Here is a 17,653-nt window from a genome sequence, read left to right as displayed (position 1 = left end):
CAGTTTAGAACTAAAGAATATTGAGTTTCTTGATGGAATTTTGACAAAATTCTAAACTTGTTAAAAACTTATCCACAATTTTAACTTTTAGCAAATGAAATGTTTCTGCGGTTAACTTGGCTTCAAGCTTGAAGCGCTTTTGTGGTAGCCTAGCCGAAAAGAAATTTAATAAAAATCATTTTCGCCTGATGTGCGGCTCTCAAAAGTTTGACAGCTGTCGCTCAAGATCTAAGCTAACTTTGACCTGAAGATAACCTCAGCTGTGATTGAACCTTCAGACTTGAGATTACATGTCTGCAGACAATATGATGAATATACATATTTATAAATCTATATTTTGTTGCACATAAATGAATTGCTCCCAATATAAGATGATAAGACTTGACTGGCTGCGTTTTTAATGTTTATGTCAATTTCGTTCAATCAGCTCACAACACCGAGCGAAAATGTTTGCTGGCCGATTAATTGTCATACTACTGGTATCTTATATCAATAATGAAGATGCCGTAACTTACACAAGTCTCCATCAATCGGTCTGAATTTTGTGTCCATCAAATCGATTCTGTGTACTCAACAGTGTGAAGGCCGAACGACAACGGAAATGCATGAGAAATGCGGCATTTATACGTTTTATAAAATGAAACCTCTTTTACTTGGGAGAATAACAATAACATTACCAACTGCTGAAAACGAGAATAAAGAACTGCAAAAAGATGTAAGGTCTTCAGGCCAAAAATCAGGAAATAGCGTAAAGCGCCATCCAAAACGTCAAACAAATATCAGATTTGGAATCCGAAATTGAAAGGCAAAAGATGAACAACCAATTGTAGATCGAAAGACAGAGAACTCTCCAGAAGGAAAATATCAATCTCGAAGCTGAAATTTAAAATCTGGTAGAAAACTTAAGGAAATATAAACAAAATGGGCCTTGGTTTTCTATTTCTTTAAAATAATAAAATACGCATTAAATTTCTATGAAATTGAGTTATCAACTAACATGAATACAGCATGAATTTTAAACCCATCGTAACCTCAAACTAATTTAAATTTTATGTTTTAGTTTTTTAGTCAAATATTTAGAGGTAAACCTGTTTCTATGGCATCGTAATCGATTTACATGTGTTGTAAATAAAAATACATATTATTTTTTACTTGTTGCGCATGTCAACGGACAGTTTTGCGCTTTGCTGCTGTCCAATCAACCGAATTCGTTAGTTCGTTAAAAAATAATAGTTTTCTGTTCATCAGAAAAAAAAACACTGAAAGAGAATACAAAATACTGCAATTCAATGCTTGACTAGAAAATACCTTCAAAAAAATATTTTAGTGCGAGCAAAATTTTTGCTGAAAACATAAAAGAACAACAAATTGTCTAGTAACAGCAGCTTTCAACTTTAATGTATTTGCTGTTGACTAGTTTTAAGGAAACTTTGACACTCAACAACACTATGGATTGAAACCTCCTTTGTTATGCTTAACGTTGCAAAGTATTTTTTCAACTAAATTGACACACAGATTGTTAAACAAATAGCAAAACATTCTGCTCTTGATAGCTGCATATGTAAAACAAATAAAGTACGCACGAGTACACGTTAAATTTATTAATTAAAATGTGTTAGATACCTTTGAATAAACATCAGCTTAATTGACTGAAAGCAACATAATAACGTTTTCGTAAAATTTTTCGATATAAAGTATGAATTAAAGAACATATATTTATTTTGTCTGAAAGAATGCAAACGGTGGTATACTAAAGTTGTTCTCAGTATTGTATTCGCTAAGGTTGATATGCTATTTTCGAAAGTAACTAAACTTAGTTCAAATTTAATTACAATACAATTGTTAATACTGATTTTCTTATATCCGAAAAAGGCGATATCGCAAGTGAGAATAGTTTGGTATATGTGTTTTACACGTACAAAAATCATAGCAACAACTGTCATCAAAAAAAATAAAGGAAATAAAGGAAAAATGTAACCAGCTTCACTTTAAATGTATTTTTGCAATTTTAATGAAATGAAATGCATGTGGGTTCAGGCTCGGGCTCAAACACAAGCCCAGCCTCAGGCCCAGGCCCAGGCCCAGTGCCAGGCTGAGTGTAAATGTAAATGCGCCGCCAGACACGCACGTGCAGCAGCAACGAAACAGCAACGCAACTGCCTCCCCGCATTCCTCCCGCAACACAACCCTATCAGAGCGGCATGCCTTTAAGGTTTTTACTTTTTTCGCTGCCTTTACCGTATATGAATATGTGGGTGTGTATATAGATGTGTGTGTGTGTGTGTGTGTGTTTAAATGCAAATTACATTTCATTTCATTATAGTATGCGGCATTTTGCACGTTGGGCATGAAATAAGAATGCAAAAAGTTCTCTGACTGCTTACTGCCTTCTGCTTTTGCTTTTGCTGCTGCATGCGAAACGAGTTTAAAATGGCGGCCGTTACCGTTAGATGCCGAGTACATACAGCCTTGAGGTACGCATTAGAACCGGACTCGGAGTCGCAGTCGCAGTTGAAGTCCGTTGTCGTTCACAGTGGCTGCCAGTTGAACTCACACTCAGCGTAGACACAGACACAAGCACAGACAGGCTGAGTCTTGTGCTGAGCACAACAGTTATGAACATTCACGCTAATGCTTTGTGAATGTTCCAGCATTACCTATACCCTGTGATGAAATTATAAAAGCTGGGTATTGCGAATAACAAACGAAACTAACTGAAATGCATTTTTAAATGAGAAAATCACCAAAGAAAGTAAAAAGGGACTAACGGAAACGGAAATGGATAAGATAGTATAGGATAGGATAGGATGGGATAGGATAGGATAGGATAGGATAGAAAAGGATAGGATGGGATAGAATAGGATAGGATAGGATAGGATAGGATAGGATAGGATAGGATATGATAGGATAGGATAGAAAAATTATTTAGTAACGATAATAATAAAATAATAAGAATAATATTTACGAGGGATATTTCTTAGTCGATCATTATAAAATGCCATTCCTTTGCTTGTTTTTATGTATAAATAAATGTTAGCAAGTGTTGCTCATCGCATTGGATACCCAGAAGAAGCTGTCCTCCTCTCTGCTAATATGCAGCACAGTGCCCACTTCTCTCCTTTATGCATCTTACCTCTTCTTTGCCCACTCTACAAGAATATCTATGTACGTTACTTCATGCTCTTGTCTATCCCTTCGTACTTGGTTCGTCCAGTGAGGCGACTGCACAGGTGCGCTTGCACCTTTTTTCTTTTTTGTTTTGCCTGCATTTGCCTCAGACACTGTTTTGCATGGGAAATTAAATTACGTTTAAGATTTAAAGTGCAGGGCACAAATTGCCATTTGCCGTGTGCTACTAAATATAATGAATTATAATCAACTTTTCGTTTCGCAAAATAAAACACAAGCAAATTGCTTTAGGTTGACGCAAGAAAAGTGACTCAAAATTCTCATTGCCTTCTACATCTTCTCCTTACTCTATTATTATGATGTTTTTTTTTTGGCGACGACAAGAAATGGATTTGTGTTGAGCAACAGCCACTAAAAAGATTTCCCCCAATTTATTTCGTACTAGTTTTTCGTACCTCGGACAGACGTTAAAGTATTTGTGTGGTCTGCAACATTTATAGCCGTAAACCGACCCAAATTGCCATGCATGTGCAAATGTGCGGAGCGAAGCCAAATATAAAACATGGCTGGCTTTCACTGAAATTACGTATACGCACTGTGCACTGTGTCACAACAAAGAGTGCGAGGGTGAATGTGTTGTTTCTTATTGTAGCTGCTAATTTAGTAGCACTTCCCGCAGCCCCTTCGCCAACTACCTCCTCAGCCAAACAACTAACCCCTTGTGCAATCCCTCTAAAAACTATGACCCATAAAGTTTTGCAGCAACAGCAATCCCCTCTCCATCTCTCCTCAACACCCCCCATCGACCACCCGCCACACGCAGTGCATATTTCGTTAGCAAATCCTTGTAAGCCACAAAGACTTGAAAATTTGTGCGGAGCCACAAATTTCATGGGAATAAAATTGCAACGAAATAAACTTATACTCAGACGCATACACATAAAAAAAAGCAACCAAACAAACACACACACACACATACACACGCATAGCCACAACAACAGGAAAACAACATCAAAAGAACACCGAAAATGCAATTGAAGTAAAAAGCACTCGAAAAATCAGCGGCAAAAACCTAAAACGAATGGGCACTCAATAGCCTGGTGGTCTGGTCTGGTTCAGTCTGGTCTCTAGTCTGGTCTGCTTGCACGGGAATTGGATGGATGAACTGAGAGCAGTGAGTACTGTGAAAACTATGAACTGTACTAACTGCTAGCTGGTGACTGGTGACTGGTAAATGGTAGCTGGGAATGCAGCACTAACAGCAAACCAATCGATTTGGCAATGCGTACTAGTTTCCAATTAAAAGTTTACTAATTATTTCTAAACTTTTGTGCAGCGATCAATGAGCACTGAGCATGCAAGCCAACAACTGGCAATGGAACTCAATAAACAGTGGACCCAAGTGAGTTAATTGCAACTAAAATAATGTAATGTTATTTTAATGTGAACATATTTAATATAAGAGAAATGGAAAATAAATCTATTTAATTTATAATCTTTTACAAAATAACCATCGAATTCCAAAGCAATAAAAATAGCAAAAAGAATTAAATCGAATATTTAACTAAATATTCGGCTTTTAAAATAACATAAATTTTTATTTCTATACTTTTTAGTGGATAATGTAACTAAATATTTTTGTAATACATACTCCAAATATTATTCATTTATTCATAAATAAGTTATTTCTTGAAGAAATAAAAAGTGAAATTGATAGAGAGAGGTTATTTTGGTTTATTATTTTAGAGGAAGAACGTTTGAAATTGGTGTTTTTTTTTAATTTTGCAGATGAATTTTTTTTAAAAACTATTTATAAATAGTTAAATTGATTATATAAATGAATTGATGAAGTTATTTTAAAAATCATTAGCAAATAAGAGAATGCAATTAAATTATATCTAGGACATCACAAAATGTTGTGTTTGCAAGTCGAAAATGAATTTGAATGAATAATAATAGCAAGAAGTACTTTACTGAATAAATATATAAATCAAATAATATTCAACACTAAAAAAGTAAACTATTTGAACTACTAATTAGTTATATTGCTCCACTGTGCAGCAAAGAGACAGACGACAAAACCGAAAATCCAGCCGCAAATTGGTTACGATTGCGAAAATGTGTAAGTGCCTTCGTGTGTGTGTGTGTTTGTGTGTGTGCGACTGTAGATGTACAACTGTGTAATAGTGTCAGTGTGTGTGTACGTGTGTAGTTTACGATTTGGCTAGAGGTGTGCTGACCAGGCAGCCATTTGGCTGATGAGACGCCCGGGATGTGTTCTCGTGTCCTCGACATCGTCAATATGGCAAGTTGCCGTAATTGACTATGCGTTGACTTTTGTTAATTTCGCTGCGTTATGGGCCGGCACTTGTGTTTGCTAGTTCCGTCATTTTGTTACCACACTCGCGTATACACACACACACTCACTTGCACACACTCTCACATAAAATGGCTTGCATTGAGTAGTCAATCAAAGCACAAATCGATTGCCATGACGTCCATTTGGGACAATGACTCGCAACGTGGGAGGCGGCATCAGCAGCGGCTTCTGGTATTAACGGCAATTGCATTTTGCCCGTGGCCATGTTGATTGTAATCATTGGCTTTCGCTGATGTCTGCGACATGCCCATTATTTTTGCAGTCTAACGAGTTTTGCCAAGAATCCAGCCACCCCCGTCTGCCTCTCATCTCAAACTGATTGGCACGAAATCGAAGTGCCAAAAGCCTGCAGATAAAAATGAAGAAGACAGGTAAAACAGAACGTGTCGTTACCAATTACAAGTCTAGCATCTAACACAGTAAAACTTCGCTAAGCCGATCAAAAGTTTTCATTAACTGCAACGTGATTTTTTAGCTAAGACGATTTTATTAGTGGCAAGGTACGAAGTCGAGTGAAATTTGTCAGTATAAAAATTAAGGAAAATAGTCAATAATTTGTTATATGGAAAATCAACTTAAAATATTCTTGTTTACTCGCATTAAATGTCGAGTTAATCGATCATATGCTGCTCTCACTTTGAAAGCCACATCATTTTCAATTACATTGTTAAGTAATTTTCAAGCACTTTGGCATGCATTTCACTGGCAAAACAAACAGCAGCAGAAAAGTCAGATGACAAATAGCTCGACTACAAATAATACAAGCGCAAGTACTCAGACTCACGCTCCCACTCACACTCGCTATCGCAAACGTATCTGATAGATATCCACGAAAACCCTATATCACATGGCAATTGAAAATGCGACAGCACTTTGCACAGCGACCAATATTTGTTATTGCAGTCCATACGCCAAAAGAGCGCGAGGGAGAGGGAAGGGGGACTTACTGCCGACACATTTGTCGCCGATTTGTTGGCGTCATTATGCCCCACAAACGTGGACGGTGGGGGAAAGAGGGACAGTATGGGTGGGAGATAATGCTCGTCGTGTCCCATGTTGACGCACTTAACATTGCAATTTGCAAGCTGTGCTTTATTTTCAGTCGCCATACGCGTCGTATACGCAACGCCAGACAAACAATTGTACACCTAGCACATTTACACAGTTACCTCACTCTCTCTACAGCAATTGACTCGATTTGTCTATTGTTTATCAAATGTTTGTCTGCATGTGTGGTCGCTTAATTATTTTTGCCTGCAGCGTTTCAAATTATTTTCCACTAAAGTCTATACAGCGATTATTTAGCTGACACTTCATTTTACCCCAGCACTCGCCATTGCCAGCAGGCATTTTTCAAATTGCGATTCATTAAAAACATAATTTAAATATGCAATCAATTTTCATATTTGCGTTTAATAAATAAACTCAATAGAATTTATCAAATTTTTATCTATTTAATAATGAAATAATTTAGAGAATTCCAAACGTTTTTAATTAACACAACTGACAGTTGAGGGTGTCTGGCCAACGGATATCCTACAAATATATTATGTATTGCTCGCTTTAACAATTTAGAATATAAAATACACTTTTTTAATGTACTGACATATTTAAATTTATGAATGAAAAAGGGTATTTCCTAGTTTCCCCTTTAATACGCTCGGCTTTTGTTTTATTATTTTCGTTTGCTGTACTTTTTTATTGCCATTCTATACAGACATATGTATGTCTATATATGACTTGCACATTTATTGGCATTATGCTTGTTGTTCGTGTTTTGTTGTTGTTCAGTTTGTGATTGTGATTCTGATTCTGATTCCGATTCTATTCGCTCTGTTTAGACATTTTTACAGTCCGGACCGCACTGCGTGAGCTGCATAAAGGGATTGGATTGGGGTGCTCTTGGCGGGCCCAACAAACTTCGCAGCACGTGATCACAGACTATAAACACACGCACACACACTCTCACACACACAGTGAGCTGGAAATGTACTCACACACGTTTCCGCGTTATGGCATTTTATTGGCAGCATTTTATTTGAAACGCGTGAGTCGCCAGAAACGTTTTGCTTTTGCTTTTGTTTTTGTTTATTATGCATACGAGTCTGAATGAATCCACCATAAAGTAGATTGATGACTCAGTCATAGAATAATAAAATATACGAATACGCGGATTAGTTTATAAAATTGTGCTATTTTTAGTCAAGCTGGGATTAAAATCAAAAAATATATATTCAAATCAAAATCGAGCTTTAAATTTATTTATTCAAGCTTAAGCTTGGTGGAATCGAAACATGTTGTTGCATATTTTAAACACTTTTTCAATGCTTGGGGAGCAGATAAGAATTGCATCCGAAAGTTTAATGCCTGCATTTGTCGCTGCTCTGCGGCAGTGTAAATAAACGACAATACAACACGTCAACACGGCTGGCAGTTGCCATTGCCATTGCCATCCCCATCGCCATTGCCATTGCAATTGCAGTTTTGTGCCTGCTGCACTAAACAAATTTTATTTGCTCACACACACACACACACACACACTTACTGTGAGATGAACGAAGGAAAAGTTTTGCCATTGCCCGAGGCTATGACCACGCCACCGTCATTGAAGCAAAAGCAACAAAAAAAAAAAAAGGGAAAACTGCATGTTTGCGATTTTCATCTTGTACGAGTTTATTTAATGCCTTTTTCTTCCCCTCTCCCTCCGTCGACACTCTTTGCCACAGCAATAGTCCTCGGGCTAGACTCTACTCGACTACTCGTTCTCTTGGCAGCCGGTTTGCAACGTCATTTCGTTGTTGCGGGAACTGCGGAAATGCCATGCTCCGGGTTTGTTGCCGCTGTCTGACGGCATCCGAGTGTGCTCAAGTCAAATAGTCAAACTGTCAAACTGCATGTCGATATATTCTTTAGCGTCTCTACTTTGAACCTCCGTCAACATGTTGCTCGCACTTGTATAATGATTTCAGTTGTCAGACGTTGTCGGGGCGTATGCGCAATTTTGCAGCCTGATTGAAATAAATCGCCTGAATTGCCGCTCGCATTCGCATCGCTTTCATATCTCGGTCACATTTGGCGTGACCCGCTTTTTATTTATTTATACAATTTTTACCATTTTTTTGCGCTTTGCACAGACGAGAGGCAATTGACAATTTATTACACATTTCATTGGGTGAAACATAAAAACGCACTATATATTCAAAGAAAATAATCGATCAAGCTATGCATAATTTACAATTTATTTGAATATTATTTTAAGCGCTGGCAACAACAAAAAAATTGTGAAAATACATTAATCTAGATACAATTTCAATCAGTTCAGCAAATAGATGTCCCATTAAAGCATTAAATTTGCCGTGAACTGCGACGACTGTAAATCCATTTTGTGCAAATACTTGTCAAAGCTAAAAACAAAAAAAAGTTGACCAACTTTAAGCATACAACTTGTCGTTTAAAATATGCAGCTCAAAAGTTGTCACTTTAATCCCTGTTCCTTATGTTTTGCTGCTTGACTTTTTATAGAAGATTCCTTTTATGCTTTTTTGCTTTTTCGCTTGCCGCTTTTCTTACGCAGACGTCGTCTCTGTGTGTCGCATGTCCCCAAAAGTCTCCCCCCTCCTTAAGTCTGCCGTAATCCAACTGCTTTTGAGCTGCAACTTTATCTTCTGTGTTCTGTGTTCTGCGTTCTGTGTGGCAATTTCAGTGCTGATTAATTGCTGCCTCTTAACGCCGTGGCTGACCACTCAAGGGCCGTCGACTAAGAGCACTTCCTTCACTTCACTCACAACAACAGCAACATCACAAAAACATCCGCTTTTGCCGCGTTTGCTGCTCTCACTCAGCTGAGCTCAGCTCACTTCCTTCTTTACGTTGCTTTGCCCTGGCCAAAAGTTCGAATTAATAACGCATTTTACTTTTCAGCATCCCTCGACACAGTTTTTGCAGTTTTTTTTCTCTTTTTTTTTGGGTTTCGTTTTCGTTTTGTGCTTGCTTTCAGTCAGGGTCAACGCTGCTTCGGGGTTCGGGCTTTGGGATTTCTCAGGACATGCAACATGCATTGAGTTGCATTTTTAATTAATTGAAATAAAGCTGACGCACTTGGCCACAAGCTGTCCTTTTGAAGGCCACATTGCACTTTGAAATGAGGTTAAAGCATTTTAAGAGCCAATTTCAGTTGCGCCGAAAGAAAAACAAATAAAATATTCACGAGTTGTAAGTAATGTTTGCAAGTAATTTAAACCCGCTTTCGCATTCTCTTTTCTGCCGCATTTTTTTGATTATTTATTTAATAATTGTTTATTATCTTACTTTCTTTTGCTGCAGTTGACCGTTAACTCGTTTTAAAGATAATCTTAAAACGTTCTTGGCCAAAATTTAGGCAATTAAAACAAAATATTGGCCTAAACTGAGCTGTATTTAGCACATTTACTTCAATTAGAGCAAAGTCTTTAACATGAAGTCAAGTTGGGGGGGGAGCAAAAGAAGTTCAGGGATAAAATGCAACAAAGTACATGTTATAGATACAATTGTGTTTGTTGTGTAATTACACAAATGCATTTATGTTGCGCAGAGACTAAAACACACATTCACTCTCACACACACACACATCAACAAATTTGCAGACGTTTTGTATTTGTGCAGCCATTCAGAACAGAACAAAACACAACAAAACAACTCACACACACACACACACACAGAGAGAGAGAGAGAGCAAAGTGTAAACAAAATATGTACATGTATGCCAACATTTTAGACTCGCTCGGGCGCAGAACATTTCCCCTCTCTCTCTACACACATACACACACACACACACATCACACACAACACACACATAATCAGTGGCATTTTCATTTGGCTGAATCAGCACAAAAGAGGAACCGACTCAGACTTAATTAAAATTTCATTGTATATGTGTGGTTCACCTTTTACTTGTTGTTGTTGTTGCTGCTGTTTTTCCTCACATTTGAGATTCTGATTCTGATTCTGATTTCACCCTTCGCCAGTTAAACAATTGTTTTTTTGTGTTAATGCGTTCGACTCGCTCTCTCGCACTCTCGCTCTCACTCTCTTTCTCAGTCTCTAGTTGTCGTTTATTGTTTGCCTCTGACCCTTGAGACATCCACACACACAATGCCCACTTGTTAGCCCTTGCATTTTAGCCATGACTTTCTATACCAGCTTGCGGCTCCCATTTACCAACAACCAGCTACCAGTTAGCACTTTTCCCATTTTTGCAATTGTCTTTTGCTGGCTCCGTAATTAGCGCCAATTGCACAAAAGTATGCTGCAAACACACACAGCAAAGAGTGAGACGAAGAGGGAAAGTGAAAGCCACACCCTTTCTGGTAATTGGCGAGCTTTTTGGGCCACCGAAATAGTCCGGGCCACTAATTTGCAAAATTGCTCAAATAATTGGCCAAGTTGATGTATTTCATTTTAAATTAAACGACGTTTCACTCCCGCAAACTGTCCCACCAAAAAAAAAAAAAAAAAAGTAGAGAAAAACGCACAAGGAAAGCGAAGCGAGAAAAAAGGGAAGCCACATTGCCACAACAGCGCAGCACAGCACAGCACAGCAGAGAACAGCACGACTGCAATTGGCAGCACGCTTTGAGCTACGAATTTAACTGAGTTTTGCTTTTTTAAGTAAAAGCGTTCTACAATGTCCTTGCCAGCCAAAAAACATTGCGTAAACATACAACACCATTTGGCAGTTTTTTCAATTTTAAATATATTTCCTAGTATTTTTTGTGAAGTATCAAAAATGACATGTGAGTTAAATTAAATAGTCGTATACTTAATATTTTCGAATATGCTACTTACATTGTCTGCAATTATAGTATTACTTTGTAAATACATATTTAAGATAAATAGTCATAAAAATAATATTGTTAATGATAAATTAATCTCATATCATTGCATTTATTTTTATGTTCGTTTCATTTACTTGAAGAACGATAATTTCTACTTGCAAAACTATTTCGTTCGTGTTGAAATTCTTATTAAAATTGTGTTAATATATAATTTCAATAAATGTTCTTAATTATTACTTATTTTGCAACCCTTTTTCTAATTTATCAAAAAATTTTAAATTTATAAAATTTTTAATTCCTTTTAGAGCATTCACAGTTCGTCTTTAAATTTTGGGAACTTTTTCTGTTTGCTTTCTGCTTAATGTACATTTTTGCATGTATATAATTTTAGCCAATTAAGCGCATTTACAGTATTTGCGATAATTAAGAATGTTGTGCAGCAATTTTTGGTGCATGTTACGTATACGCCGCGTGGTCCAAGTGAATTGCGGCTTTAAAACGCTGCGTCATTTAATCATAGGAAGTCGCACATATTTTTGCGTCATAAAATCAATAATAAATTTCATAATGCATATAAGAAAATTAATGATGTTCTCAGGCTCTCACGCCTGCGTGGAATTTAATGTGGCTGCTTTTGCTTTTGCCCCTTGGCGTTTGGGCTTTTGCATTTGGGGTTTGAGGTCACAAGTGGAATGCTGAATGGCTGAAGCTGAAACGATGACATAGATATAGACATACTATATACATATATTAAATGGATGGCATATTTATGGGTCAGCTGATTCTTGCGCACTTTGTTATTGTTGTTGTCGAGTCTTTTGCATTAACGGCACTTCTTTTTGTCATCATTTATCATCGATTGCTTGCATATGTCGTTGTCCTTCGAGTGGATTTCGGGTCATACAAATGACGACTATGGATCGTTAAAGCCAAACAAGATACAGATACTACGTGCTACGTATCTGCGCTTAACGATAAACTGTGAAGCGTTTCATGACGGAATGCGAATCGATTTCACTTTGCCACACAATTAAGGCGATATATAACGCGTTGTTATTGCTATACGCTCTCTCCCTACAGATTTACTGCCTTCTATGCTGAGAGGGAGATTGTAATACCCTTTCCCAATGGACAGACTTAGCTCATTTGCGGGCACTCATTGAGTTTTCCCAGTCATTGCGTTAGTAGGTTTTGTAAATCAACTTCAAATTGGCAACAAGCATGCAACATGGCAACAAACTTCAGTTGGCAGAGCAGCTGCATCTACTATTTACAAATTAAGTGCACTCAGAGTGCGTGTGGATTTGTGTGTGTGTGTGTGTGTGTGTTTGGGTGTGTGTGTGTTTACATGTGCTTGTGTATTTGGTTGTTGTTTGTATTCACATCAGCTTGTATTCACATGCAAATGAGTCAATATTCACAAGCCACGCAGCATAGCACACATAATGTTGGCAAATTTACCGCAAAATTTTATCATTTTGTTGGCAAATTGTGCACCGATTTATCCCACAGTGCACACACACGCACACATACACACACGCATTTGTGTACACTTTTAACTATTGCATAATTTGACGGAAAATGCGCTTTTCAAATTCGCACTCATCTGCTTGTCACTGTGTTCAACATTGTCGGTTATCTTTACTGCTGCTGCTGCTGTTGTTGTTGTTGTTGTTGCCGTCATAGCATTCGTTGTCTTTGTTGTTGCACAAAATTGATATGTCAATCAATATTTTTGCTGATTGATCCCATTGTCAGCGTGTCAAATGTTGAAGCTTCACTGTGGTTCATAACATATGATTAATGTTCACTGCGCGCTCATAGTCAAGTGACAATAACCAACTTATCTGATGTTCCAATAATTAAAGGCTAAAACGATTCCATTTAATTGCACCAAGCGAGAGTGAGAATGAAAGTAAATGAATGTGAGATAACATCCGCAAAATAATAATAATTAAAAATATATCAATTGGACTATTCTGTAAGCTTTAAAACACGCAGCCCTGACAGCTAAGGCAATGCATTATTGATGAAGAAGCTGTTACAAACATCACGCGAGCCATGAGCGCTAGATGGCGCTAGTATAGTCTTTCGACATTCATATTAAGATTGATAGTTTTTATAGAATATATAAAATTTAAAATAGAAATATATAATACAAATAATTTAAAATGAATGAATAATACAAATTTTATATGTTGGAGAATATGAAAGCAGTGGAATGTTTGGTATGCAAGTTTAAATTGTAACCTTTGACTGTGTTGGTAGGTTCTAGTTCTCGTAAAATGGGTTTTCAGGTTGAGAAGTGAGGCTTTATGTCGCTTCGTATGCGTCACTCTAGTCACTCTTCTCTTCTCGCTCTGACATGAGACATGTGTGTTCAATAAAAGAAAAGTAATAATTACGTTGCATCCCGACACCAGAACCAAGAGTAAGCGACTAACAGATTAGACATATGTACGAGTATATTAAAACTGCTAATTATCAGTTTTTTTACATTACAAATTTTAATAATACAATTATTAAAATATATTTGTATTTCAGATAAAATATTTTGTGCTACTACTATTAAAGGAATTAACTTAATGAAAGACAACTGTCAAACAATTAAATCGAATTTATATAGAAGAATATTCTTGAGGAATTTCGAAGTAAATATTCATTTCTATTTGCTTGCATCTTTGTGATTGGTGAGCTAAGCGAGAATCTGTTATAAGCAGTACTGCACCAGAGCTCTGCCCACTGCAGTTTGTTAATAATCTGTGCTTAAGTTGGGGAAATGTTAAATAAATCTGCTGACAGATGCTGCACACAAAATGAGCCAACAATTGACCAAGCTGGCGCAAATGAAGAGCTCGCTTCTCAGTGGTTCAGTGGCTGCATTGCCTTGTTATTAGTTTTTGTTGCTGTTGCTGTTGGCGTTGCTGTTGCCATTACCACTGCCGTTGCCATATTGTTGTTGCTGTGCATTTCGTTTTTGCCACTTTGAGTTTTGCTTTTGAACTTGCCAACTTTTTGTGCAAGAACGAAATGAAAATCTCAAATGGAGTGCGAGACCCGAGCCCCAAAGTCCCGACGAGTCCAAGTACGAGAGTCGAGAATACAAAAGACAAAAATTGTTCGGCATTCAAAAGCATTTAGAGAGGTGCGCGGGCAATTCGAAAAGTTTGTCGAATAGTCGACAAATGGAAAAATTGACAGCATGCCAACGGGAATGGGTGGATGATGGGGAGGGAAGGGGGAATGCTTGAGACTTCAATTTAAACTTTTGGCAAATTCATTTATTTTTATTCGGATTTTGACAAAATACTATGGAGATGGTGCGTTAAATTAGTCGACTATGACAGTTCAGTTTAGGCCATGGCTTAGAGACTTTGACGTTTTAATTTAGCATTTTGCCTGCCATCCAAAGGGTCGACTTAGCTTGGTAATCGCATTTGATTAGCCGCAGCAAATAAAAACTAATATTGAAATTAAAATAAATACAAGACGCTTTCGAGTGGTTCCCCCGAATCGGAAAGTATCTCCGTCCTCCGAACACATGTCCAAAATTTTGATGTGGGTGCAAGGCCACCGACATCTCAATTTTGACCACAAAAGCCTGGCTCTCTAATGCCATGAGCCGCAAAAAGGTCTTGTGCTCCCTTTTAGCTATATAGTACAGCAGGCGAAGGCTCAATTCGCTTAGCTTCAAACTTTTCCAAACCGAATTTAATTCAGAAAAAATATAGATTTCTTTTCATTTCACTCCTCCTTCTCCAATTTTGCACAGTTGTCAATAGTTTTTGTGGCAGGCATGCAGTGCCTTCAACTTTATGTTATCATCGACACTTTGAAGTGAGTTCAAAAGGTGCGTATCTAGTTAGGCACTTTGCCTATCTCTCTCCTTCTCTTCCTTTTTTTCTCTCCCCAACGCGTCTAGCGTAAATTTGAGAGCTGCCTATTTTTGGGATGACTCGCACAGTCACACAAAATTGGCATAGCCATTGAAATGGATATATGGAAAAATTCCATAGACGAAAAGGCAATTGGAAATAAGTCAAGTATGTGCGAATAGCAGGTAAAGAATTTAAACAATTTTTTAGATCACAATTTGCATATTGATGACCGGGAAAATGTGACGAGAAAAACATTTCTGATAGGACGGCGACTATACAAGAATATTTTTTAAATTGTTGATACACCATAAAGTGAGAATTAATAAATTACAAATCAGAAACGTCATATGTTTGTGGGCATTGCAAAAAGTAAAAGATACATGATATTAAATTACAATTGAATTAAAATAAAGAGAAAAAAATGCTTAAACTAAAAATTATTGAATAAATAAATGTTTTACTTATTGGAATTTGAAATTAACGAAGATATTCTATCGTCATAGAAATTTTCTAGTCAAACTTCTGGCCAGAAATGCTCTAATAAACATACAAGTAAATACAATTAATTAAGAATATTTTAAACATAAAATGTATTGTTTAAAGACACTTATTCTATAGTGAGAACAACATTTCTGGCCAGGAAAATACTCTTTTATAAAATGAATATTAAAATGATGTTAAAACACATTTCGTCATAAGAGAAATAATCTAGTTGTCAAGCGTTAAGCTTCAAATTAATAATTTCCGTTACCATTTGTTTTTTAATTCAGTTCATATTTCGATCTTAATTTTAATCGCTAGATAGATATTCCATAGTTTCCACATGAAGAACAATTAAATAAATCGATTTTAAAGTAAATTTTAAGCTGACAATATGCCCAAGGTAGAAGTAATCAACAAACAGATATGGGAAATGGAAATGAAGATGGAAAAAAAAGTTGCAGGAAATCAAGGATAATGAGGTGAAAGAGGAAGAGCGTCGCAAGGCCATAACACATATATGCCGAGTGCCTGGCTACTGTCCAGTTGGACGATGCACCGAAATCGTATTCCCATCGAATCTGATGATGCACATGCTGCATAAGCATAGCCGGAATGCCAGCATAACCACCTCGGAGGTCTTTGAGCACAAACCTTGTGTGGTCTGCTTCGATCCCACGGGCTATGAGTATGGTGAAAATCAATGTGTGGCATCGCTGATGTATGCCGGTGTGAAAGATCAACTCGATACGTTGCCAGGCATCAGCTATTTGAGTCTGCCGAATTCGGCGCTCATCCACGATCGTCACAAGTTCGACAATCATTTGCCCATCATGATGATTGGCTGTCGCTGCAGTTGGTATTGTCAACTGAAGGACAAAAAGCTGGAACGCGAATTGGTCGCTCTAAATGCCAAGAATTCTGGCATCTATGTCTTCTGGCTGGTGGCACCGAAGACAACACGCAAACTGTATTACACTCTGACTGTCTATGATCGACACTATCTAAACTCTCGCAGTGTTATTCGCACTGTTCGCGATTATACAAATTTTCAAAATCCCAGCGATTTTCTGCCCAACGAAGATGATTATTTGGTGTTGCGCGACTCCGAAGTCGATGAGTTCTTGAATATCAAAACGAAGAAGAAATCTAAGAAGCCGCCTAAGCGTGGAATTCCAATGGAGATCATAGTCTATGAGAATCCATCAACAACGCCCATTAAACATAGCAGCCAAAAGGATTTAAAAGCCGCAGCAGAACAAGTTGGAGTGCAGTATATTAAGGACACTTGCTGCGATCACGCTAAGCAAACCGGCAAATCGTCCTTGAAGAGAAATTCATGCCAAACATCTGCGAAAACCAATTCAAAGTTATCCGCGTAAATCGAGAAACGAATCATTTCTGTCATTTCCTTATTAACCAAATTGTGAAAATAGGCATTAAATATAACAAACTCATTATAGATACAAATATAATTTGCTTTACTCAAAGCATCATATAAAATATACAGAGTTTAAAATTAAAGACTTCAATTTGCAAATTCATTTGGAAAATCTTATAATTTATTTGTCTATTTTATTAAATGTTCAATTAAAACGTTCCAATTTTTTATGAACATTCAAAGTAGTATTTATATATATTTTCTTTTTATTTTTTTAAATTCATAATATTAAAAAAAAAATAAATAAATATACAGCTTCTATATTATATATACATATATCAAAAATTTTGGTTTCCTAATCTTTTTAATTCAAGATTATTTGCTTTCCTAATGAAACTCTGAATTCATTTTGAATATTATTTTGATTAAAAATATTTTTAAGATACAATAGTGGCTTCATGTGGGTTACATATAACCAGTAAAATTTGTATTTAGCGGTCTATATGGTAGTAATTGAATTGGATAATAAAATAAGAGCACAACGTAGGTACTTAAGAGATTCTGATGATTCTGATTGAATTACAATAATCTC

The 17,653-nt window shown here is 36.8% G+C and overlaps 1 protein-coding gene and 1 long non-coding RNA gene across 2 annotated transcripts; both read left to right on the top strand.

The window, feature by feature from the left end:
* The first annotated feature begins 430 nt into the window (after positions 1-430).
* LOC133842752 (uncharacterized) lies at positions 431-984 on the top strand. Its single transcript, XR_009894431.1, has 2 exons — positions 431-533; positions 578-984. It is a non-coding gene; the product is annotated as an uncharacterized LOC133842752 (long non-coding RNA).
* A 14,940-nt stretch (positions 985-15,924) lies between these two features.
* Positions 15,925-17,224, top strand: LOC133844001 (uncharacterized). The gene has a single exon (XM_062277782.1). The coding sequence runs from the start codon at positions 16,265-16,267 to the stop codon at positions 17,060-17,062; it is 798 nt and encodes a 265-aa protein (XP_062133766.1). The 5' UTR covers positions 15,925-16,264; the 3' UTR covers positions 17,063-17,224.
* Positions 17,225-17,653: the final 429 nt, after the last annotated feature.

This window comes from Drosophila sulfurigaster, chromosome 3 (assembly GCF_023558435.1).
Source record: "Drosophila sulfurigaster albostrigata strain 15112-1811.04 chromosome 3, ASM2355843v2, whole genome shotgun sequence".
Lineage (NCBI taxonomy): Eukaryota > Metazoa > Arthropoda > Insecta > Diptera > Drosophilidae > Drosophila > Drosophila sulfurigaster.
Note: the sequence above shows the minus strand (reverse complement) of the source record. Positions and strands in the feature narration are given on the sequence as shown.